Source organism: Neoarius graeffei, chromosome 2 (genome assembly GCF_027579695.1).
Source record: "Neoarius graeffei isolate fNeoGra1 chromosome 2, fNeoGra1.pri, whole genome shotgun sequence".
Classification (NCBI taxonomy): Eukaryota; Metazoa; Chordata; class Actinopteri; order Siluriformes; family Ariidae; genus Neoarius; species Neoarius graeffei.
The window spans coordinates 7,656,840-7,684,160 of NC_083570.1; the positions used below are offsets into that span (position 1 = coordinate 7,656,840).

At 44.1% G+C, this 27,321-nt stretch overlaps 2 protein-coding genes across 2 annotated transcripts in view; both read left to right on the forward strand.

The window, feature by feature from the left end:
* LOC132877956 (tripartite motif-containing protein 16-like) overlaps positions 1-27,321 on the forward strand; it is a 471,908-nt gene that overhangs the window by 440,180 nt on the left and 4,407 nt on the right. The window lies entirely within an intron of this gene.
* Positions 20,100-27,007, forward strand: LOC132879502 (E3 ubiquitin/ISG15 ligase TRIM25-like). Its single transcript, XM_060913727.1, has 3 exons — positions 20,100-20,799; positions 26,469-26,564; positions 26,741-27,007. Exons 1-3 carry the CDS (start codon positions 20,209-20,211, stop codon positions 26,990-26,992), a joined length of 939 nt encoding a protein of 312 aa, XP_060769710.1. The 5' UTR covers positions 20,100-20,208; the 3' UTR covers positions 26,993-27,007.

The window sequence follows — 27,321 nt, forward strand, 5'->3', positions numbered from 1 at the left end:
TCGATCGAGCAGCTCATCAATACGAGGCATTGGGTACGCGTCGAATTTAGACACCGCATTGACTTTTCTATAGTCCACACAGAACCGGACCGAGCCGTCGGCCTTGGGAACCAAGACCACCGGGCTGCTCCAGTCGCTGTGGGACTCCTCGACGATGCCCATTTCGAGCATGGCCTGAAGTTCTTCCCGAACCACCTTTTTTTTGTGTTCGGGTAATCTATAAGGACAGCTACACACTACCACCCCCGGGGGCGTCTCTATGTGGTGTTCTATGAGGTTGGTGCGTCCGGGCCGGGGCGAGAACACATCCGAAAACTCGGCCTGCAACTGGGCGACCTCCGTGAGTTGGGTCGGGGAGAGGTGGTCTCCACAGGGGACCGGAGAGGTGTGAGATGCCAATGACCCTTTTTGGATCTCCGGCCCCAGCTCCGCCTTCTCCGGAACTACCGACACCAACGCCACGGGGACCTCCTCATTCCAGAGCTTCAGCAGATTGAGGTGGTAGATCTGTAGCGCCCCCTCCCTGTCCGTTCGCCTAACCTCATAGTCGACGTCCCCGACTCGCCGTGTGACCTCGAAGGGCCCTTGCCACTTGGCGATTAATTTGGAGCTCGACGTGGGCAACAGGACGAGTACCTTATCTCCCGGAGTGAACTCTCTAAGGCGCATGCCCTTGTTGTACAGGCGGGTTTGCCGTTCCTGGGCCTGCCGCAAATTCTCCTGAGTTAAGTGGGTGAGCGTGTGGAGTTTTGCACGCAGATCCATAACATATTGAATTTCATTTTTGCTCTGCGAAGGTCCCTCCTCCCAATTTTCCCGCAGTACATCTAAGATGCCGCGCGGCTTACGCCCATACAGTAATTCAAATGGGGAGAACCCCGTGGAGGCTTGGGGGACCTCTCGCACTGCAAACAACAAGGGTTCGAGCCACTTATCCCAGTTACGTGCGTCCTCACTTACGAATTTTTTGATAATATTCTTGAGGGTGCGGTTGAACCGTTCTACTAAACCGTCCGTTTGTGGGTGATACATGCTGGTGCGGATCGGCTTAATACCCAGTAGCCCATACAGTTCGGCCAGTGTTCGTGACATAAACGAGGTGCCTTGATCAGTCAGAATCTCTTTCGGGATTCCGACCCGGGAGATGACGTGGAAGAGGGCCTCTGCAATACTACGTGCGGAGATATTGCGAAGAGGCACCGCTTCCGGGTATCGCGTTGCATAGTCCACCAGAACCAATATAAAGCGGTACCCTCGTGTTGACCGATCTAATGGCCCGACGAGATCCATCCCAATTCGTTCAAACGGGGTCTCGATTAATGGTAGGGGGCGCAAGGGCGCTTTTGGAATGGCCGCTGGATTTACTAACTGGCATTCGCGGCACGCCGTACACCACTTACGGACGTCGCCGCGAATCCCCGGCCAATAAAATCGGGCCATTATCCGGGCGAGTGTTTTATCCTGCCCGAGGTGTCCCGCCATGGGATTAAAGTGAGCCACCTGGAATACCAATTCCCGGCGGCTCTTTGGAATTAACAACTGGGTGACACGCTCCTTCGTCTGAGTGTCCTGCGTCACTCGGTATAACCTATCCTTTAAAATGGAAAAATAGGGGAAGGTCGGGGTGGCGTTCGGCTGGAGCATTTGACCATCGATTACGCTCACTTGGTCAAACGCGTGTCGCAGAGTTTCGTCTCGCGATTGTTCCAGTGGGAAATCCGTGAGGGATTCCCCAATAGAAAGAGGAGGGGCCGGGGGCTCCTCACTCTGTCGCGGAGATGACGTAGACGGCTCTGCGACCGCAGCTCCAGCCAAAACGACACCGGGACCCCCCCCGGCTAACCGGCAGGACCCACTCTTTACTAGGTGTGCCATCAACCCCCGGAATCCCGGCCAATCAGTCCCCAAGATTAAAGAGTGGGTAAGGCGAGGATTAACCGCCGCCTTCACTATAGATTTGTCCCCTCTGAAATGTATGTGGACCGACACCAACGGGTAGCAGTGAACATCCCCATGCACACACAACACCTTCACCCCTTGTGCTCCCCCCAATGCCTCGTCTTGCACCAGGCTTTGGCGGATCGAGGTCTGGTTGCTACCCGAATCCACCAACGCCTGATAGGTCGCCCCTTGTACACTTACCGGTATGCGATATGCTCCGGCCTGATCGAGGGCAGCCTCTGGCACGTCGGGGATCCGCACCACCGCCCCCACCTCCATCGCGGCACACTGTTGCTGCAGCTGGCCCGGTTCCCCGCAGCGCCAGCAAACCGGCCCGGGCCTCCCCTCTGCAGCTGTGGATTGAGGGTCACTCACCTGAGGGGGGGAGAGACAGACACAGAAGGGAGAAACGGGAGGGCACCACGGGTGCGGCGGGCCGGCTGGGGTGGGGCCGGCCCCCGCCTCCGTGGTGGGGGAATGGAGCGAGGACGGGACACGGGAGGAGGGGGGAGAGAGAGAGAGAGAGAAGAGGAGAGAGAAGATGACGTCCGTTGTCCTGCCGCCGGGACAGCCGCCAGATGATCCTCCGCCAGTCCTACGGCCTGATCCAGCGACGCCGGGCGGTGGCACTGGACCCACTCCGCGGTTCCGGCGGGTAGGCGGGCGATGAACTGCTCCAGCGCCACCTGGTCGATGATCCCCTCGGCGTCGCGATCTTTGGCCCTCAGCCACCGCCAGCAGGCGTCCCGGAGCTGCTGGCCGAACGCGAACGGGCTGCCGACTTCCTCCATTCACAGCGCGCGGAAGCGCTGGCGCTGCTGCTCCGGCATGCGCCCCACGCGCTGGAGGACAGCCCGGCAAAGGTCGGCGTAGGCCAGCCGGTGGTCGGCGGGGAGCTGTAGTGCGGCTAACTGCGCCTCTCCTGTCAGGAGGGGGAGGAGGCGCGCCGCGCGCTGTTCCATCGGCCACCCCGAGGCTTCGGCGACCTGTTCGAACAACGCGATGAACGCCTCGGGGTCGTCCTGCGGGCCCATCTTAGTCAAGGTGATGGGAGATGGGCCCGCGGCCGGGGCGCTGGTGGACCCCGCCGACGCAAGGAGGCGCCGGAACGCCTCACGGTCTTCCTGTTGAGCCAGCACCAGGGCTTCGAAGCGGCGCTCCTGCTCCTTCCGGAGCGTGACGAGCGCCTGGTGCTGGCTCTGCTGAGCCGTGGCGAGGGCGTGGACCAAGTCCGTGAACGGGGAGGATTCCATGGGGCTGCAGGACAGGTGCTCCACGATTCCCGGGTTTCGGCACCACTGTAGCGAAGATCGCGTGTGGGTGGGGCACAGAGGACGGCAGGACAGAGATCAGGTTTAGCTATCGGCTTTATTGCCACACTTTTCAGGTTTACAATAATGCTCAAATAGCGAGAGAGACACACACACACACACACACAGCGTCTCGTCCGGGGATGATCTCCTCTGCTCTCGCTCTCCCTCCTTAAATAGGGTGGTTTACTGGGGAGAACACACAAAACACAGGTTAATGACACTCAGGTGAAGCGATTCTGCCACTTACCTTCCCCAACTCCGCCCTCCTGTCACAGACCGGTGCTTGACCATGCCCCCGCTGCCACAAAAACCTTATTAAATAACTTCACAAACAGCAAATGGTTTCTCATTTCATCTCATTATCTCTAGCCGCTTTATCCTTCTACAGGGTCGCAGGCAAGCTGGAGCCTATCCCAGCTGACTACGGGCGAAAGGCGGGGTACACCCTGGACAAGTCGCCAGGTCATCGCAGGGCTGACACATAGACACAGACAACCATTCACACTCACATTCACACCTACGGTCAATTTAGAGTCACCAGTTAACCTAACCTGCATGTCTTTGGACTGTGGGGGAAAACGGAGCACCCGGAGGAAACCCACGTGGGCATGGGGAGAACATGCAAACTCCGCACAGAAAGGCCCTCGCTGGCCACGGGGCTTGAACCTGGACCTTCTTGCTGTGAGGCGACAGCGCTAACCACTACACCACCATGCCTCCCCAAATGGTTTCTCTCGGAGTTTATCAGTTTGGAGAAGGGGTTCGGGGGTGGTGTGGTGGAATCTCCTTTCTCAGTGAGTCTTAAACAACATATATTTGAAAATGAGCACAGTTTCACAAACTCGCACTTGGGGGAGGTGGGCTGCTCACCTCTTGTTAGAGGGGGTTCATTCCAGGGCTTTGAACCAGAATTTTTTTCCTATTGGTTCGTTCCGAACAGAAACGGAGTTTTAACGTTTCCGCTTTTGGGTTCCACCATTAAATAGACGTTCCCGAACCGGTTAGAACAAAAAAATTTCGTTCCTGGAACGGTTAATTACGTTCCCTGTCAGCTGTTTAACAAATGGCTATAAAATTATGTCTCTGTCTCATCCAGCTTAAGCCAAATGTAGGCTAATTCTATTACAACCTTCATTAAATAAGACCAGAAATAATTCAAAACAATTATTATTTCAAATGTTGGCGATTTGGATTCTCAGTATGTCTTCCCATCTACACAAACAGAAAAAGTGCCAAAAATGAAAGAGAATTCGTTTAGTGTGTTACCAAAGGCTAGTCAGGCCCTATAGAGGGCTACCGCATGACGTCACCGCGCCGCGAGATTTTGTTAGGCGCCATATTGGAAGACCAAGTACACATCTATGCAAGTACATACATACATAAAACAAACTACACCTGAAATGTAGCCAGGGCCGGTTCTGCCCTAATCTGGACCCGGGTGCAACATCGCGCAACCCCCCCACCCAAAAAAAGTGTCTAAATCAGGACAACCATCACATAACTATAACTATAAACATTTTAGATCAACTATTTTAACTAAATGGGCTATAATAAATAAGCCCGCAGGCAGCCACGGCGGGCTGCCTCAGAAAAGTAACCATTCAATGACAACTGAAAGCCTGCAGCCACGGCGGGCTGCCTCAGAAAAGTAACCATTTGTCCTACCTTAAAACTCGTTTTGCATTTTCTGCCTCCTTTTTTGTATTTTTGACCCTCCGTTTATTTTCTTTCCTTTTCTGAAAACCCGATTTGTGTCCAGACATTTTGTTCTGCTACCAATGAACTAACTTGTCAGGTCTCGTCTCTCGAGCCTGTGATGATTCCCGTGGGAAGGGCAACAATTGATACATTTTTACAAACAGCCAATAAACAGCCAATAGCGAGGTTGCAACGTTCAGGCTCTCCTTTGCTCAGAGACACTCAGTAATGCACTTACTCACTTTATCACGTGGAAACATGATAGCAGTCCACCTTCCCGCTCTCTCCATTCAGTCAGCGAACGTCACACAGGAAGTGAACCCCAGCGGGTCATAGAAACTTGCGTAGGAGAAGAATGACTTTTATTTGTAGGCTACGGAAACTTTGAGGAACGAAATGAAAACCGGTATTAAACGGTTACCATTATTTTTAATAAGCGTTTCTGTTCCGGAACATAAAAAATAATAAAGTTTCTGGTTTCGTTTCTGTTCCATGTGAAATAGAAAAAGTTCCCGGTTTTCGTTTTCGTTCCTTGAACCGGTTCAAAGCCCTGGTTCATTCTATTTTTTTAAAATAAAAGTTTCATGATGTAGAGAAGTACCAAATTGGTGACTCGACATCAGCCTCGGCCTTGTGAGTTTTAGGATGATTTGAACAAGTAGGTGGCATTTTAAACCATTTTCAACCAATAAAATGCTGGCGTTTATAAAGATGGTCATTTTGTCAATGTTAAAAGTGCACTATGTTCAGGGGCGGATCCAGGAAAATGGGAGGGGGGCGTCAACCCTGTAAGGCTGGGGATCTGGGGGCTGCCAGAGTCCCCCGGAAGCTCTGCAGTTTTTAAATGCCCCGAGATGCATTTTGAGCTGTTAGAGACATGTTGTAAGTGAAATCTCTTAAAGAAAATTACCAAATCAAAAATGGTTTAAAATTAGGAACTTTCAAAACCATTTCATTCGTCACTGAAAATGATATTGTCAGAGTTGCAGGTATATGCGTGGAACTATATGCGTTACAACTGATATATGGTCATATTTATGAAAGTTGCATTGTCATATAATTCATCACCACATGACACACTACAGTGTAGTACACTGACCACAAAACGCCTTCCATCAATAAATTATTACTGTTTTAACAACTGCAATCTGAGCTCCCTGGGGAATTTTAAGCAGACTGTCACAGGACAGAAAATTCTGAAATGTTGTCTGTCCATCCAAATTTCAGCCTGTCCTATTGATGGGCCAAAGACCTGGAACAATGTGGCCGGGGGTCTGGGGCCTGCCTTAGGGGCCCTGAAGCTGAAGGGCTTTAGATGTCTGGAGATGCTTTTCAGCTATTTCCAGGCACATTTTTATGATCTTTAAAGGACAAATTACACTCGACATTAGTTGCTAATTACATGACAAACTGAATCTAATTTACCAGAAAATGTCAGAAGATTCAAGAAGAACCTGCCTAAAGTTCTACCCAAGAAAACAATAACACACACAGGTCAGTTCCATGTCTAGAAAAAAAACAGACGTGAGCCCCCCTTAAATCTGCACCAGATGTTGGATTTAGTAGCATCTCTCGGTGAGATTGCAGATTGCAACCAACAGAATACCGCTCCTTACTCCTCCCTTTCCAAGTATGTATTAGAACCTTTTCCAATAAATTTGTGACATAAAAGTAAAATAAAACACCTTGTTTCTTCTTCGTCATCTTCCTTTCTTCTTCTTCATGCTCCTCCCGGTGCTGGATTCAAGGTTGCATTTGTAGAAACATGAAAAGCAAAAGGTGAAAGTCTTGGACCAGTGTTTGGTTTGTCTGTTCTGGGCTCCTGGTGCAACATGGTGGAGCTCTGTGAAAGAGGACCAGCTCATTCTGTAGATATGAAGAGCTCATTCTAAAGGCTCAAGTATACATCTGTGGACATGATCTGCACATGATGTCCACGTGGACTGTCCGTACCACATGTCAATTTTTTTTGTGTGTGTGTCTGCATGTACTTGTACATGTTGACTGTGCATATGCAAAACTGAGCATGCAGTAATACATCAATCCAGTAGTGGTAGTGCAGATGTATTCAGTGTGTGTGCGCTAACACGTCTGCAAAATCAAGTACACCTTGGAGACACCCATACACACATCCGTATCCATGGAAGTATTCTTCGACCCTTAGCTTATGAAAATACAACGATTCATACTTACAGGTGATTATTCACAAATGTGTCTGCGCATAATAGTAAACATTAATAGATCCCTTAAACCATACACAGTGCACCTTTAAGGCTGATGATACATGATCAGCAATTTCCTTAAAGCATTTTGAGTTTATGGCGAGAGTGAAGATGCTGCCTCTGCACAGAAGGAGAATCCTTCAGAAGATGACAGTGAAGAGGTGGAGTATCAGGATGTTGCTGCAATCTTGGGTGAAGACACAGGCCTCAAGTTTCAATGACCACGATATCATGAACATGCATGCCATCTCCTGAATCTAGTATCTACCACTGATGCCATTGCTGCAGAGCAAGAATGTGAGACATACAAGAAATCATCTCAGTCCACTTTCAGAAAATGCCAGGCACTGTGGAATAAAAGCAGCCGATTCACCTCAGCATTCGAGACAGTAGAGCATGAATGCAGACTCCAGTTCCTGAGACCCAATGATACATGTTGGAACTCCCTCTACGTTGCTGTTGAAAGAGTGGTTCAGATCCAAAGGGAAAAAGGAGAGTGTGCTATACGCACACATGGCATCCAGAAGCGTTTTGGGGATGTAATGAAGGACCCAGAGCTAATTGCTGCCAGCATCCTCTTACCAAAGTTCAGGATGACAGGCTGGACAACAAAAGAGAGCATCTTCAAAGCAAATAATAAAACTTCATTAATTCCAAATGGGATCCTTTGGCTCTCATTTAGACTATTAATCTATGTATTGGTTAGATTTGGTGGCTTGTATGGTCACTAGTGTGTTACAGGAGAATGGCAGCTCTAAAATTGCATAATTATTTTTTTTACACAGAACTTGGCATCAAAAATCACCCCACTGCTAACAGCAACAATGACCCTCCTGCCAACGAAACCTACTCTGATGATGATGACGACTTCTTCGCATCCATGACGACAGGAAACTTGGAGGTTGGAAAGCTTGACAACTACCTTGCATGCCCGTCCACAGGTGGTATGGATCTCTTGAACTCGTTTGCTCAAATAAAGAAGTCGTCACTGAGACTCAACACAAGTCTCCCAGCTTCTGCAACATGTGAAAGACTCTTTAATCATGCGGGTGTTCTCTTCAGTGCCAGAAGATCACGACTCAAGGGCAAGAATCTGGAAAGCCGACTACTTCTGAAGCTGAACAGTCACCTTAATGAATGACCTTCATGGCATTTTACAAAATGTTATCAAAAGGATGTGGAAGAGAGAAATATGATGAAAAGAACTTGGAAGGCATTTTTTTATTGGAATATGATTTTATTTTTAAATGTCAGACCTTCCCAGCTTGTGTTTTTATGAACAGTTTTAGGTTTACTTTTTTAACGTTTTGGACACTGAAAGTACGTGCACATGCACAATGCAGGCAGCGTCTGAGCCTCTCCTTTGAGGATTCAGTGAAGGTTTTTGTTTTGATGTTTAAAAAGTTAACAGTGCCGAACAGCATGGATTTTGGCATTTGCCCGGTTATGGCACTTTAGTAGTGACAATGTGCACTTTAAAACATGTTTGAATGCAATACTGTATTGCATGAGTCAGAGTGAAGTTTTCGTCGAGTCGTCGCGTAATGTCATGCCCGGAAAATGCAAATTTCAAGATGCTTGGCTTGCCAAAGAAAGCTATGCTGAGTGGTTGTCAAAGGACCAAAAGACCAACATTCTGTGAGGTGCAGAGCCTGCTTCAAATCGATCAAAGTTGAGGGCATGGGCGAAGCTGCCTTGTCCAGCCATGCCGCAGGAGCTCATCACAAAAAGGTGCTTCTGAAACTGAAAACAGGTAGGTCATTTCGTTACTTCACTATCTAACATTTGCATACCGAGGGATATTGTACTGAGGCACTAATGTGAAGGAATTTAGTTTTCCCGATGTATCCCGTAGCTGGGGCAGCACGGTGGTGTAGTGTTTAGCGCTGTCGCCTCACAGCAAGAAGGTCCAGGTTCGAGCCACGTGGCTGGTGAGGGCCTTTCTGTGTGGAGTTTGCATGTTCTCCCTGTGTCCGCGTGGGTTTCCTCCGGGTGCTCCGGTTTCCCCCACAGTCCAAAGACATGCAGGTTAGGTTAACTGGTGACTCTAAATTGACTGTAGGTGTGAATGAGAGTGTGAATGAGAGTCTGTATGAGAGTCTGTGTCTATGTGTCAGCCCTGTGATGACCTGGCGACTTGTCCAGGGTGTACCCCGCCTTTCGCCCGTAGTCAGCTGGGATAGGCTCCAGCTTGCCTGCGACCCTGTAGAACAGGATAAAGTGGCTAGAGATAATGAGATGAGATCCCGTAGCTGCCTAGTTGTTGGTACTCGACATAGATATATCTATCAGTACTTGTGAGCTGTTTATGTTGTCTTAGAAATGATTAGCCTCCAGTTAACCTACTCAGGTATGTGTGTAACCCCTCATGTGTGTCTGCATTGTGGTTTTCACTCAAAGAAAGCTGAGGTTGCGACATCGCAGGGTAGCATAGGTTGAAATATCGGTAATGCGCTGGCTCAGTCTCCAAAACTGTGCCATATTTATGAATAAAATAAAATACAAAAGGAATGTCACAGGAAATTGCATGATATGCACCTGGCACAAACAGCAAAAGGTTGTGACTCCGCAGGGCAGCATAGGTTGGGGTAATGCTAGTGTGGGGAGAGATGGAATTTTAGCTATTCTCACGTGTCTGTTCAAAACTTAGACAAAAATGCACTCAAATCAACATAAACAGCAACACAAAATACACTGATAACATTTACAAGGAGGCAGATGTAATCTCTATCAATCTGTGTTGATTTAGAACGTTCACTGAAGCATGAATAATTAATTCCGTCTAAGCACTGTTTACATCCAATTTACCGCTGCTTCAATCTCCAAAACTGTGAGAGCCAAGCAGTTCCACCTGTCACCACTAGAGGCCAGTATTTAACCACTATCCCATCAATATATGCGAAAAACTGAAACTGAAAAACTTATCTGGCTTGCAGGTTAATTTCTTATAACAGTGGATGGCATTGCCATATTATCTCCCTTGGCCCTCTGCAGTGTTTGGCTTCGAAGAAAATGGCTTATCTATAATAGAAGTTTAGCTTGTCATTACTGATAGTTTATCCTACATTTAATATTGTATTAAGTGTCCTACAGTCACCATGACATTACTAGGCTTTATCCAGATATTGCATGGTGTTGAATGTGTCTTAAAGAATGAAACCTACTTCAGTTAGCCCTGATATCTGCATTCTGAACTAGAGTCAGCTGTAATTTTACTGTAGGCTACAATAAACATGTGCTTGGACGCAATGCTTTTCAAACTGGTATTTCAACTGCTTAAAGGGATACAGCCACCATTTGGGGAAATATACTAATTTTCCACCTCCCCTCAAGTTAAACAATTGACAATTTAGCTTTCTCCAGTTCATCCAGCTGTTCTCTGAGTCTGACTGTAGAAGTTTTAACTCCAGCCTAGCATAGGTCATGGAATCAGATTAGACCATTAGCATCTCGCCTATCAGCATCTTGCTCAAAAGTGACTAAGAATTATGATATTTTTCCTAATTAAAACTTAACTCTTCTGTAGTTGCAAAGTGTACTAAGACCAATAGAAAGAGGAGAGAAGGAAACGTGGCTATTTTCTAGGCTGATATGACATGGAACTATATTCTCATTCCGGTTTAGTAATCACAGAAATGTGCTGCCACATCTGAAAATAGTCCCTCCATGTGTCCAAATCAAGTAGTGCAATCTGATTCAATGTCCTATGCTAGGCTGGAGCTACAAGTGCTATGGTCATTTACTGATAACATATCCAGCATTAGCAGTAGGTAAATGCCGCTGCATGTGGTCCTTGAATTGGATGAAATTGGTCCTGGAAAGTCCTCGAAAGGTCCTTGAATTTGATGTTAACTAAGGTGTGGGAACCCTGCTGCCTGCACACAGTACTAGTATTAATAGTTGCTTTTCTTACATGAAAGCTGGGGCATTTATATTATATTTTAAGGTAACTTCATGTTGTGCTGTGAGGTTCTATGCACTTTATCTTTTGAACCAACAGGTGCATTTGGATAAGTAAAGCCTATTTTTCTGCATTTTTGTAGTCCTGGTAATCTTTTATATTGGTAAAGTTGTTTATAGGACCATTTCTCAGTGTCTTTGTTTTTTTAATCAATAGTTTTTCAGTAATAACTTAATATTTAACATATCACTCAATTTTAATCACAAAAAGAGAAAATCGCAACAATTTCTCGCAACTTTCACTTCCTCCCGCAATGTAATCGCAACAAAAACCTAAAAACACCGCAACTTTCATCGCAATTTTTTGGAAAACCCCCCACAACATCAGACATTTTAGCCCGCAACAATCACAGAAAAGGCCCGCGGAATCCTGGGGGGACTGGATAAATGTGCCTTACGCGATTTCATTGGAAATTCCTTGAAACCTACAAGTTTTCACATGATTACAGACTAGTTGACCTATATATCTCTCATTTTTGCTACACATTCTTATCATGGTTAAAAAAATTAAAAAAAAAACTATGAAATCAGGAGAGTTGAGGCTTTTCTTTGATTCGAGATAACTGTGAACGCATCCGCTTCTGAACTGGAGGGCCAAATTATTAGCTGCATTGAAGGGAATGGCTTAGATCTCTCCAGATGCCGTGGACAGGGTTATGACGGCGCAGCGAACATGAGCGGAATTTATTCTGGTGTTCAAGCGAGAATAGCGGAGCAGGAGCCCCTTGCTTTGTACGTGCACTGTGCGGCTCATTGTCTGAATTTGGTACTGAATGATTCTGTCAAAACTATCCCAGAGATTAGACAGTTTCATGATGTGGTTGCCAACAGTGTTAAGAGATGGGCATTACTTGGCGACTTATTGAGCCCAGAGAGCAGGGACATAACCTTGAAACACCTCTTCCCAACCCGCTGGTCCTCCCGCTACGATGCGCTTGTTGCGTTAAAGTACAGATATGGAGACGTCATTAAAGCTCTCACTTACAAACGAGAAAACGAATGAATGAGATGAGGCAGATGCACTTAAACAGGCCATTACTAAATTTCAGTTCATATTTTTAATCAGCCTTCAGACAAAGATTTTGGAGTGAACTAATGCCATCTCAAAGTTACTGCAGGAGAAGACCACTGATCTCCTCAAAGCGTCTGCATTATTGCAGAATGCTGTACGAACTCTACAGGAGTACAGGGACAGTTACGTCCTTTACCTCATGAAAAAATGACCATCTTTGTTTTTGTAACATTTCAGTTAAAGCCCATTCCTGACAATACCTATGTACTGCGTTTTGCGCAAATTGCAGTTCTTCTGCAGATTCTGCTCGTACTATAGTATCAGCATACAATAAAACACACAGTTTTAAGAAAACGTCTACATCATTGTCACTTAAATGAGTCCAGACACACTGGACACATGAACTGGTTCTGTGTTTGAAGGAGCGATAGAGAGAGAGAGAGAGAGGAGGAACACAAACACAGCGAGATCATGAACACTCCTCTATTAACCATTTCATCTCCCTTCAGTGCAGAAATATAACCCATGTAGCCGCACTGATTAGCATTAATTTCATGAGATTTTATGAAAGTTGAAATCAGTTGATTCTTCATCACTTGGTGTCTTCAATCCTGAAACATCTTTTAAGTGTTGTGAGAAGGAACGGAAACCTTATAAAATGGTAAATTCTTTACTGTGCCAACTTCTTCTGAAACATGTTGCAAGCATCAAAAGTGAAATACCTGTTTATAAAAAAAAAATCATGAAGTAAAATATTAAATAGTGTGCTGTTGTTTTGTTCTGAGTGTGATACAGGTCAATGATTATTTACAACTCACTGTTTTCAGTTTTGATTTCAACTTCTACATACTGTCCAAACGATTTCTGATTTGGGATTGTCAACTTCGCTGCTTCAGTTCGTGATCGGATTTAAACTTTTAATTCAATATTTGTCTTCCTCAAAAGGATTTTGTTCGAACTTATTACATGTTTTGTGTCACGCTGAAGACTATTTGTCATCATTCAGGATTGTAATCTGGTCAGACGAGTTCGTGAACATTTCAACCGCCACCTGACTGTAACGGGCGTGGCAGAGAACATATTTACAAAGAGGCAGACAGCTAGGGGTAAGCAACTATAAAACACAAATGTCCTTTCAAAATAAAGCAAATAATGATGAAAAGATTACGCAAATTAACTGACTGTCGGGAATGGGTCGCAGAGGAGTGTCAGTAACAGCGCTGAAAACATGATTTCGGAGCAGCCTCCAAACATGGCCAATCCTGACTACAGTCCCCAAGAGTCACAGTGCCTTCTATCACCTGACTTATAATTACATCACCTGTCTCCCATGCATCAGTGATCACCTCGCCTATATACACTCAGCTCTCACAGACTGCCAGTGCGAAGTATTGTTTAGTGTTCTGTGCCCAGCTTTACCGAGCCGTTTGATTTCTGCCTGATTTCCTGTATTGACCAGTGTTCACGTTTAGTCTCGACTTTGTCTTACTGTTTTCCCTATGTTGCTCAGTTTGCCATTCGACTGACCTCTGCCTGTTCCTGACTATGATTCTCACTCTTCGTATTTGCCTCAGCCTGCAGTTTGCGACACCCCCATTCTCTCCTGCGCTTCCATCCGTAAGTGCCTGCTGTCAGTAATGGCGTTGGGAGCGACAGCTTGAAACAGACTACAAACATGGCTTCTCAAAACTACAACTCCCAAGAACCACAGCGCCCTCTATCACCTGCTTATTAATTACACCTGTCTCTCGTTTGAGTCATCAGCCCGGTTACTTAAGCCTCTCTCACATTCTCCTGAGTTGCAAAGTATTGTTCAGTGTTCACTCCTGTCGTACCGAGCTGTTTACCTTCTGCCTGCTTTCTAGTTATTTCCACCCCTGTTCTCGTTTTCTCTACCTCGTTCTCTCATCCTGCCTACCTTGCTCTGTTTGCTGATCAACCCACCCTTGCCTGTATTTTCACTACATTTCTCGTCCTGTGATTTGGCTTTGTTCCCAGTTTGCTTCTCCCACTCTCCCCTGCACATACATCCGTAAGTGCCTGTGTAGCACCGCTATCAATTCCCTGATACTCGAGAAGCTACTGGACCAGTTCTAGGTTCTATTAGAGTGGGGTAGACAAGTGAGAGTTAGACCAGAAACCAGGGATTGCAAATGGAAATCCTGGCACGTTACTGAATATAAAACAGAACATACAGAAATGAAAACATACTGTCTCAAATTCCTGCAGGCAATAGAGAGTACCAACTCACTCTTCTCACACAAAGTTGTTTCACTGAAATGAAGTGTAATTCAGTTATAGCCAGGTCCGGATATTCAGAATTCTGTAACCCTGTAGGCATTTTTTGGGAAAAGTTGTTATACAGCATTTTTAGAAAATTCAATGTCTTCTACATACAAATCCACCATATAACATTGAAATCAGGTCCCCAGTTTTTTGTAATTCTTGGTTAAAAATAGATGTCGTCTTCCCAGGCTGGAAATTAATGGCAGATAGGGTAAAATTTTAAACTTTTATATATCACCATAAAACTTTACCAGTTTCTTGCTTACATTAGTACAAACACTTTTTGGATTACAAGTTCTCTGAAATATAAGTTTACATATGCAAATGAGGCCTGACATACTGGAATATTAGGTGCATAATCCAAAACTGATGAAGATCAAGTGAAACTTAAAAACTAGTGTATAATTTTGTTGATACAAACCATAAACATGTCCTATGTTGTTTTGTTAAATTTGAACATTGTTTTTTTCATGATTAAATTAAGAAATATTAAATTGGGGTGAGCCTGATCAATTTAAAGTGGGACGAATTAAACAAATAAATTTCCTTGCGATCAATGGACTTCTGTTAAATGGCATTTTTTGAGTATGCTTGCAAAACTGACCATCCCCAGGACATCTTGTGTCTTAATGTCATTCCAATCAAACATTATTCATGAAAATTGTTTTTTGAGCCCTTGAAGTAAATTTTATGGGCTGTCGATTTTTTGTAAGCACATGTTCAGATTGATGTTTTATGCAAACATAATATAACCAAACAAAAAGCTGAATAAGTAAATATGCCCTAAAGTATGCATTGTTGAAAATGTGAGCTTTACATGCAATTTATGTGCAAATTTCAAGCCATTAATGTGTTTGGACCACATCTGAATCAGTGAGCTTAATTGACATTCGCCAAATAGAAATCTCGACATTCCAAACGGAGCAAAATTCCAACAGATTGATGTATTGTTTGATCACTACCAAACACATTCAATCAAATCTGGAACACGGAAGTGCCTTGGTGGCAATCCGAAGACCTGTTGAAAGCACAGATTTGCCTCTTCCTGTAAAGTGGGAAAACTTCATTGCTCATCAGGACAACAAGGCTGACCTTGCTCAATTCCTGTCGCAACAGCTGATTCTGAGAGCACCAGTCAACAAAACCATAGTGACAGCAGGTGGCTTTAGTGATGAAGAGGGTGTCGAAGCATCCAGTGCAACACTGAACACCAACTGCATGGAAGCTAAGCATGAGGAAGCAGACACCAGAATTGTTCTCCATTGCATAACGAGCAAGGCATCAACCATTGTTGTTTCAGCAAGAGACACTGACATCTTGATCCTACTGATTGCCCACTTCCACATGATGCCATGCAAAAAGCTCTGGATGAAAGCAGGTAGATCAAAGGAAAGAAAATACTTCCCAATTCACGCTACTGTGAAACAATTGAAGATGGAACCACAGGTTCTGAAGCTGCTTCCAGCTTTCCATGCACTGACTAGAAGTGATTCAACTTCATACATTGCAGGGCACACAAAAAAGTCATATTGGGATGTGTTTGTGCAGCACCATCATCTCTTAAAGGGACTTGGTGAAGGTCCAGAGCTTAGTGAACACACCATTCAGAATGTAGAACAGTTTGTCTGCAAACTGTATGGTGCAATGGATGCTGACCACATCAATGATGTCAGAGCAAGCATGCTTGTAAGGGGCATGACAATAGAAAGGCTGCCACCAACTAGAGATGCACTGTACTTCCATATTCAGCGCTCTCACTTTCAAGCTTTAGTCTGGAACCAAGCTAACTTGCAGAAGCCAGTTCTCCCACCCCCTGAGACCATGGGGTGGAAAATGGAGGAAAACTTGCTTGTTCCTCAGCTCATGTCACTGCCACCAGTTCCAGAGGTTTGTGAGGAGTTCATCTCCTGTGCCTGCTCCACGGGATGCAAGACAGGCCGATGTGGATGCAAGCCTAACCCATGTACTGCATCTTGCAAATGCAGAATGTCAAATAGTACTTGCATGAATCAATAGCTTTTGTTATGTCAGTAGGTGACACTACAGTGTCTTTTTGTTTATTGTTGAAAACTGTCCAAGGGCTGGAATAGATTGAATAGGCCAATAGGCTATGTTTACAATCAAATGTTCACGTTTATAATATTACTGTTCTTGTCATGCACATAGTTTTCATGGATATAGGTTTTCATTATCAACATCTTTGAAAACCTGTGGATGTATAGTTTAGTTTTATTGAGCAATGGTTAAACTACAGTAAATGCATTATAAAGTTTTGCCAGCCATGTTTATTTTATTTTTATTTTTTTTTTTATTTTTGCTTTTTTTGTTGTCCCCCCCCCCCCCCCGCAAAAAAAAAAACCTCAGGGTAATACATAAAGCTACTGCCATATTGACCATTTGAGTCTCAGTTCATGCACTTATCAATTTGGTGCAAATCCGTCCACCCGTTTAAAAGTTATCGTGCAAGCAAAAAAATCAGCCATATTGACAGTCGGCCATCTTGATAGCATTGGCCTCCAAAATTTAATCAGTTAATGTACCTATTATAGAGTGTTAACACACAAGATTTGGTGCAAATCTGTCAACCCGTTCCAAAGTTATTGCGCAAACAAAAAGTCGGCCATCTTGAAAGAGTTGGTCTCCAAAATTTTGTCAGTTCATGTATCTATTACAGAGTATTAGCACACAAGATTTGGTGCAAATCCATCCATCCATTCCAAAGTTATTGCGCAAACACGAAATACAAAGGCGGCCATGTTTGTTTTATCGTTTACGGCTAAACCGTAACTTTTAGAGAATGTTATATGGCAGAAATGGATTCAGCACCCAAAAATCATATAGAAACAACACTTGAATTACTTTTCCTCAAAAATGCCTACACCTTCTTATTTAAAGTGCTGATGACACGTTTTTGACATCTTTGGCGATGTTTTATAACATAAAAAGTAATTCCCGATGATCCATATATTAATTCACAAAGGCGCCTATTTTACAAGTTATGATAAAAAACGCGGCTATTTGGGCAAATTTGACGGGGCTGCAGCACCCAGGAGACAAAAGAGGAGGAGGGGCTATATGACGTCAGCGAAAGAACCTTCCTCCTCACTTATCAGTTTGTTGTTGATGCGAGAGGTGTTCAGTTTATCATTATTAGTATTATTATACATTATTATACATTATTATAATATATATATATAGTTATTATGCCTTCGCGTTGTGTTGCCGGCTTTTGCTCCAAAACCCACAAGGATGGGGTAAGTTTATTCAAGTTTCCCAGAGATCCCGAGCTGCATGCGAAGTGGGTGAAGCAAGTCAGGCGCACTCATGACAAGTGGGAGCCCTCACCAACATCTGTCCTGTGCTCTGAACACTTCGATTTGGATTGTTTTGACACCCTTCCCAGCTTAAAGGAATCTCTTGGGTGTTCAGTTCAGCACAAACGTGTGTTATTACCATCAGCAGTGCCTACAGTATTCCGGAGGGGGTCTACTAGTAGCTATGCCGGATCCAGCAGTTGCCTGGGACAAGGCGACTCCTCCAAAGACAGTCCTCCTGTCAGAACATGTGTTGAGAAACGACATAAGATAAAGGTACGTAGAGCTATAGAGTGCTCCGACATGATGCTAAAAATAGTAACCATGCGGTCTGCGCGGCCATCTTGGAAGTGACTCGCTCCAGAGCGCTCATAGAGTACACATCATAGAGTACACATTCATGATAATCATAAATGTAATCATAAAGTCGGCGTGATATCAGTCATGTATTTGCTTGTGAAAGCTTGTTTCTCAAAGCAAACACTGAGGGAAAGCTAACTTAGCCAGACAAGTAGGCTACAGATTGTCATTTGCTTATGCTGATGTAGGTTATCAAATATTTTGCTTCATTCAAGGATAAAACTAAGAAGCCATAAACTAGAAGACGTGCCTGCCAATATTATCCTAAATGTATCACGGATCAGGCATAGTCGTAAGCTTATTATGTTAGCCGTTTGCATGCTCCATTAGGAACTATGTACTCAGTGTAGCATACGGCTTACATGATATAAGCAGTGTTTACACATGCAAGACAACAATACACAATATTAAAATATTGATTCCGTAACATTTTGAACAAATACAGGTTGACCTACCAGTCCTTGTTATCCAACCTTGTGGTGTTCAATGCTGGGCTGTCTGCCTGTCCGCTGTCCATCTCGGGGTCGGAGTCGCTCTCAGATTGCACAGTAACAGGTTCAAACCTGTACGGTTGGATGCATCCGTGTTCATCATCACTTGATTCTTCCGATCTATCCCACTCACAACACAATTCTAGACTCCCAGAAGAAGAAGAGCAAGAGAGTTCACCGGTGTTTTCATGCGCCATTTCCATTGAGTAGACAGCCAGTGAACCGCAGCGTGTTCTTCTGCTGACATCACAACATGGCCGCGAGCCACGGACCCAGTTTTCTTGCGCTGTGCAATTAAAAGTTGGATATTCGCGTAACAACAGCTTCTTTTCACGTAATTATAACAGAAATCTAACATGTTTGCCATGTTGTATAGTTTATTTAAGAAACTGCATAGAGTCATGTTCGTGTCATCAGCCCTTTAATGTGTGTGTGCTTGGTCACAATATGTGAACTAGTAGTTCCAATCCTGAAAGGACGCCAAATCACTTGGAATGGGAGCGTCCCTAAAAGAAGCTCAAGTTAATAAATCTCCTCAGCTGTGAGCTGTGTTTATTCTGGATAGATCTCCTGTTGATGATCTCACTTTGTCTTTCCCTTTGATTTTAATGATATTTCTAGTGGATGGGGTTTGAACCCTGCACTGACTGGGATTAGATAAAGTCTTGTGTTAACACTATGAGCAGATTTCTTTCTTCTGCCTTTCAGAAGATTCATTTCAGTCTGTTAACCATGTTAAAATGCCCCAAAGGTAAAATGACCCGTGTCAGTGTGGGTTTCCTCCTGGTTCTCCAGTGTTCTCCTACTTCTCAAAGACACATCTAATGACTGATTGAGGCGACTCAGGATCTCTGATCTCAAACTTATTCATCTACCAAATTAATTTCCATCTCAACAATCTGTTCATGAGAAAGAATTCTTCATCGACCCAGAATAATGTTCTTGATAAAACATGATGTCAGGAATAAAACAGGATGAGGCATGCTGCTCCAGGAAACTAATCTGTGATGAGGTGGTGGGATGTGACCCAACACAAAGTGGATTAGTTTCCATTAACAGCACGTTATGAAGGGTTCAGGCACTCGTGAAGGCTGGAGCGCTCATACTGATTGAAATGGAGATTATGTTTAATAAAGATCCACTTTTGTGATTTCTATTAGCAATAAACAATGCAAAATCAATAAAATACGGTTTCCTTCCTGACAGCTGCGTCCTCCTCACTTTTAAAATGGCTCCAACATCCTTTAGGGATGAAGATCAGTTTAAAGATGTCACGAGGAAAAAGCTGTTCAAGTGAAACAATTTTAATTTATCAACAAGGCTGAAAGTTGTGCTTGAGGTGTCAGTAGGTGGAAAAGTCCAGAAAATTAAGATCCATTCTGTGAGTATTTCATGAAATTAATCCTAATCAGTGCAGCTACATGGGTTATATTTCTGCACTGAAGGGAGATGAAATGGTTAATAGAGGAGTGTTCATGGTCTCTCTGTGTTTGTGCTCCTCCTCTTCCTCTACTGCTTTCACACACAGAACCAGGAAGTAACTCCTCATTTCAGAGAAAACAAACTGATCTCTCTCTCTCTCTCTCTCTCTCTCGTTGTGAGTTCAGGAAAATGGCCGAGGCCAGTATTTCAGTAGCTCAGGACCAGTTCATGTGTCCAGTGTGTCTGGATCTCCTGAAGGATCCGGTGGCTATCCCCTGTGGTCACAGTTTCTGTAAGGTGTGTATTAATGGCTGCTGGAATCAGGAGGATCAGAAGGGCGTCTACAGCTGTCCTCAGTGCAGAGACACTTTCACGACAAGGCCTGTTCTACGCAGAAACAACATGCTGGATGAAGTGGTGGAGAAACTGAAGAAGACTGAAGTCCAAGCTGCTTCTCCTGCTCACTGTTACGCTGGACCTGGAGATGTGGAGTGTGATTTCTGCACCGGGAGAAAACACAAAGCTGTCAAGTCCTGTCTGATGTGTTTGGCTTCTTATTGTGAAATTCATCTGAAACCTCACTATGAAGTTTCTTCATGGAAAAAACACACATTAATTGAAGCCTCAGAAAAACTCCAAGAGAAGATCTGCTCTGAACATGATGAAGTGCTGAAGATCTACTGTCGTACTGATCAAATATGTATTTGCTCTTTGTGCATGTTGGATAAACATAAAGACCATGACGCTGTTTCAGTTGCAGCAGAAAGAGCTGAGAAACAGGTGAGAACTAGAAATCTTTCCAGAATTAAATCATCTTAATTATAGTTTCCCATCTAGAAACAGGTGCTTTAGTCAGTGATATGATTTGAACTTTAATTTCAATGTGTGTCTCAATCAGAAGGATTCTGTAAAAGCTGATTAAAATTGTCTGTGTTCTGGTGAACAGAGTGTTAAATTTATCTTCAGTGATGGTCGTAATCTGGTTCGGGGTGGGTTTCCTGATAACGTTGCCCTTTAGACCTAAAGAGAGAGTTGAGAGACTCTCTTTAGGAACGAATGTTGTCTCTGTGTGTGGTTTTCTGGAACTTACTCGTAAGAAGGAGTCTAAAGAGCAACAGGACGAAGTGCGTCTTTGCAGTTGGCGTCCCCGATATAGGCATTAGTAGCTGCTAAAGGCAATCATACTGTCATTGCTGAAGGCATTAGTAGTTGCTAAATCCAGTCGGTAAGGTCACATGGTGCTCGTTTTGAACCAAAATCTAATGAAATATAAAGTGTTTAAAATAAGATAATATATAGTATCATCTGGAAGCATTACATATATAATGTGGTAATTAATTAATGAAACTATTTTATGTTTTTGGCAATTTTTTTTATTCCAAGTGTGTTTTTAATGAAATGAACAAACATTCACATGAAAGAATGAACAAATAATAAGTTAAATAATGAGGTAAATGTGTTCCCCGTGCTTGCTCATTTCACTGTTACCCCCCGATCATGCAGTCAGGATTATTTCAGCTGTTCTCCACAGTGCAGAGTGGGCCATGTTCTCCCTTATAAGTGCACAGAGAGAGAGAGAGAGAGAGAGGTTTTGATCTGTGTGTACTGAAGGAGGTTTAATATATATATTCAACCTTATATAGAAGGAGGTCAATTAAACCTTCTTAGGTACACACTACACACACATCAAAACCTCTCTCACACACACACACCATTAGAGGTGCAGAAATGTCTCATTTATAACTCTAAATTAGTTAATCACTTACCTAATGGAGCTAAAGTTGATTAAAATATAGTGATATAAATGTGACATTCTGATATCCATACGTAATTCCATAACATACTGAAATATATTCATCGTGTTTTGTGTATATTTATTTAATAATTAACAGAGCTGGACAAAGAACCCAACTTCATTACTTAAGTCAAAGTACAGATCCCACTGGGCAAATGTTACTCCGATACAAGTGAAAGTTGGACAGTCAAATTTTTACTTCAGTTAAAGTACTGCAGTATTTGCTTTTAAAAATCCTTAAGTATTAAAAGTACATTTTCTGTCAATGCATTGTTGTATTATAGCCACAACGCTTACAAAACCTAATGCCTCTGAAACACCTGACTGGATTTACTGACTAACTTGTAGAACCTGTAGAATAAACGCCTGGTAGAATGTTACAAAATGAAACACAACTGAACTGAAAAAGACCCATTGTCATTTTCATTTTTTTATTGTAACCCTCCTCCCCACCGCCACAAAGCAGCATGGTAGTGTTCTGACCCAGCTCTGGCAGTGTGTGCACACATGTATGTGTGTGTTAATCAGGAAGACAGTGGAACAGCTGTAAATGCAGCTTGCTCAGAAAATAAAAAGGACAATTCAACCTGATTAAAACCCAGATCCGCACCTCGAGCTTAGTAACGGCCCAACAGCAACTCTGCTTTAAGCAAGACAACAAAAAAAAAGGTGCAAGACCATCATCTGACATCAAAACAAAAAATTGCAGCAATTTGTTAAGTGTATGTATTCATGCACATATGAATCTGCCTGTGGAATCATGTCAGTGAAGCTCCACCTGACATGCTAGCAAACTCTTTTCATCTCATCTCATTATCTCTAGCCGCTTTATCCTTCTATAGGGTCGCAGGCAAGCTGGAGCCTATCCCAGCTGACTATGGGCGAAAGGCGGGGTACACCCTGGACAAGTCGCCAGGTCATCACAGGGCTGACACATAGACACAGACAACCATTCACACTCACATTCACACCTACGCTCAATTTAGAGTCACCAGTTAGCCTAACCTGCATGTCTTTGGACTGTGGGGGAAACCGGAGCACCCGGAGGAAACCCACGTGGACACGGGGAGAACATGCAAACTCCGCACAGAAAGGCCCTCGCCGGCCCCGGGGCTCGAACCCAGGACCTTCTTGCTGTGAGGCGACAGCGCTAACCACTACACCACCGTGCCGCCCTAGCAAACTCTTTTCAAACTCGAAATCATATTGGGCAGCTAATATTACGAGAAAAGAAAGATTTCTACTTTTTTGTTTAATTGGCAAGATTATGATAAAACATTTCTGAAAGGACTTCAGAAAAGTGAACATTATTCATGTTAGTGTAACTCTGTTTTTACATGCTAACTAACAGTGTTCAAGTTCAGGGCCGTTGACAGCTTTGGCTGGGCCCGGGACAAAATAATCTGAGTGGGCCCCCCCCAAATAATCTGAGTGCCCCCCCCCCCCCCCACACACACACGCACATCGCCACACAGCAACCACCCACACGCAACCCCTCTTTTCACAGTCTCCATTCACTCCAACCCTTAAATAACAGGTATTCCAAGCCCATTATAACAGTCAACCATTTTATTTCAACCTATTTTACAGTTTGAACATTTCCTTAGTCTGCAACTATTCAGGTGCGAAATGCAATGCGACGGACTTTTGCTGTGGCAAAGTCGTCAATAAGGTCAGCTTCTTTGCAAGTTCGCGCATAGCCAGCCCATTGAGCCTCTCCTGTGACATGTTTGAGCGCAGGTAGTTGATAAACCAAAATGATTGTTTACGGGATGGAACTGGGCCTCAATGAGAACGGAGTTATGGCTTTCCTGAAATCTGAACATAGAAGCATCACCACGAGTCACACACGGACTGGCCATTGGGAGTAGCGGGAGTTTTCCCGGTGGGCCGGTGGTTCAGTGTGGGCCGGCGGAGAAAAAAAAAACAGTTGCGCGCTGGCCTTTAATATGATAAGCAATGTTAACAGTTTCTTAAGCAATGTTAACAGTTTCTTAAAGAAACTGTTAGCATTGCTTATCATATTAAAGGCCAGCGCGCAACTGTTTTTTTTCTCCGCCGGCCCACGCTGAACCACCAGCCCACCGGGAAAACTCCCGCTACTCCCGATGGCCAGTCCATGTGTGCCACTAGTGATGTGTACAGTGAGTTTTTCAGTGTATTTTTTTGTCTTGTTTTTCATAAACGTCCTTTCAATACTCGATTTAGAATGTTACAAAAAAAATTGACACTCTCCCAACCACGTAACATTAGCCTATCTGACCTGGGGGCTGACACGTTTATTAAGGATAAACCAAAAGAATTACAACGTTCCCTGGATATAGAACTGGACCGAGAAGATTTCACAATCTTAACGTGTAAGCAACAACAATAAAACAGAGGTTGTTTTATTCATTTAGGGCTTATTAGGCTACTTTCATTAATTGCGCTTTTCATACAGGCCTATCATTTTTCACTTGAGCAAGGGAATTGTTTGAAGAGTATCCAGTCTAAGCAAAAGTTTGTTTTGCAACAGACTAACATCAAAACACCCCATTTATAGCCCATTCGTTACATTAAACTCTATCTAGCTGGCAATTTCACATGCCGTCGTATCTACACGGGATGATTTCCAACAAAATAAGGTTTAATTAACAAGAGGCAGTGTTCCACGGGCTTTCAGCTAACCGGAGTCCAGCTCAGCGCAGCTCAGCAAGCGTGCCTAAAACATTTGGATATGATTGCGGGCCAATGTGCTGTTCTTTGCTTCATTGAGATATATGCAACACAGTGTTATTAAACCGATATGTTTATGAAATAATTCAATGCCCTGTGCATTTCCGTGTTCACTCAGTGTACCCTGCTATCCCCTACTTTATAATTATGAATGGCGTGTCGCGCGTGCTGGGGTTACATTACGGGGCTGGAAAAAAGTTATCTGTGTCTTACCTGGCTCAGCTGCCCCACTGCCTTCACCACCTGCTGCATCATCTGAATATTTTCTAAAATATGCAGTGAGCCCCTGAGGCTCTTGGCTTCTTCATCTCTTTTTCTCTTTTCTTTTCTTTGCTCCTGACTTGTGCATGTTGGCAAACGGGCTCGCACGCTTATTGTCGAAGCGTTATGATGGAATAGTGCCGTGTTATTTGGCGCCTTAATCAAAGACCAAACCATTTCTGCATTGGGGTGGTAGGTGGGTTCTTGAATCTATTTTCGAAGACAATAAAGGCAAAAGAACCAGAAATCATTCATTGAATGCAAATATAGCACATTTTTCTCCCCCAAATCAACACATTTTGAAATGAAACAGAATGATTAATGGCATCTTCATGAGGGACCAGTTCTGGGCCCCCCCTCATGCCTGGGCCCGGGACAAAATACCCGGTTGTCCCCCCCGTCGACGGCCCTGTCCAAGTTAACTAGCTATGTGTTAACATTAGCCGTGGACAAGGCGATGGCAACTTGGCAAATCCACAGAAAGTCATTTGACTAATCAGACTGTGTAGCGATTGCAACGTTATCGCGAGCTCTAAAGCACAGACAACTTCACTGCAAGCTTTCTCTTGGAATAAAACGTTTATATCCCTCAATATGCTTCCGCAGGTCGGATGGTGAGTTTTTGTAGGCTGTGATGTGCTCCGTTTTAGGCAAACAAAGCAAACATTTAAAATGAAACGACTCTTTATTCCTTTCAGAAAACTGAACCATGGGTTCTAGCTATAGAACCGTGGGTGTGTGCATTCCCCAGAAGAACCGCCTCCTTCCATTCTGCCATCAACTGATCGTGTTAAATAATGCTGCGGAGAAATCATTGATCTTGATTTTATCCAGTCTATGGACGTGACGTGACCCTAGTGATTACTGATAGACTGTCTCAGTGTCACCTGCGGAAAAAACAATCACGTTTTAGAAAAGAAAAAACATCAACTTTCAAAGCTGCTTCATAGTAACGAGTAACGAGGACCTTGATAGAAATGTAGTGGAGTAAAAAGTACAATATTTGTCTTTCAAATGTAGTGAAGTTATTCATAAGTTTCCAAAAAAAAAAATACTCAAGTAAAGTACAGATACTCAAAAAGTGTACTTCAGTACAGAACTCAAGTAAATGTACTTCGTTACTGTCCACCTCTGATAATTAACTCGATGTATTTGCAATGTAGAAGAAAACTAATTGAACACCAGCAGCAGATTCAACCCCAGTTTCCCCCGCTGACTGTGAGAGTCCCTCAGAGCCGCATGCGCATTCTGTGGATTCGGCAGCGAGCGAGTCGCTCTTTGTTTTGAACGAGTGCTCCGGGTCTCTCGTAAATTCCGAGCAAACAAAAGGACGACTTGTGCTACGATGTTGTTCGGGAAAACCACGTTAGCTTGATGATGGATCTTAAGAGGTCATTTAAAACTCTCTTGGCCTTAAGAGGCTTTCGGGAAACCCAGCCCAGATCAGTTACTGAACATTTCTCTCTCTCTCTCTCTCTCACACACACACACACACAACCCAGCCCAGACCAGTTAGTGAACATTTTTCTCTCTCTCTCTCACACACACACACACACACACACACACACAGAGTACATAACCTTCAGAGCGAAACATGAATGTACTTTGAACTGACATTAATATGGAACCAGTTCGCTCGTACTGTATAAAAAGCTGAATGTATTTTATTTGTCCTCAGAGTGAGTTAAAGGAGGAGCAGATGAAATCCCAGCAGAGAATCCAGGAGAAGCAGAAGAAGGTGCAGGAGCTGAAACAGGCTGTGAACACTATAAAGGTGAGCAGTGAGCAGAGACAGAGCTGCTCCTAGAAACACACACAACATGGACAACGAGTCATTTACAGTCCCAGTAAGAGAGGGAATGATAGATGAGCTTTAAATCTTGTGTGTGTGTGTGTGTGTGTGTGTGTGTGTGTGTGTGTGTGTGTGTGTGTGTGTGTGTGTCCTAACAGCTCAGTGCACAGACAGCAGTGGAGGACAGTGAGAGGATCTTTACTGAGCTGATCGGCTCCATGGAGAAAAAGCGCTGGGAGGTGACGGAGCTGATCAGAGATCAGGAGAAGGCTGAACTGAGTCGAGCTGAACGACTCCTGGAGCAACTGGAGCAGGAGATTGCTGATCTTCAGAGGAGAGTCACTGAGCTGGAGCAGCTTTCACACACACACGATCACATCCATTTCCTCCAGGTAACACTCACTGTCTGATCTACAGAGCCAGCTGTTCCTCACACACTCTCTAAAACACCTCTCATTAAGGGAACAATAAATGTCCCTGTCTGACATCACAAGTGGGTTTTACATTTCATTTGCTTTCTGTAGGTTTTAGCTTCTGGACGTCGCTCTCCTCCAGTGAACAGACCAGATTTTCACACATCTAGCATCACTGTCCATCAACATCTCATATTTGATGGAGTGAGGAATTCTCTCTCAGGTCTGAAAAAGAGACTCGAGGAATTCTGTGAGGAGGAATTCAACAAAATCCCTCCACATGGTATGAGGAGCTGTTCCTGCTGGAGAAACACAGTGATGTGTTA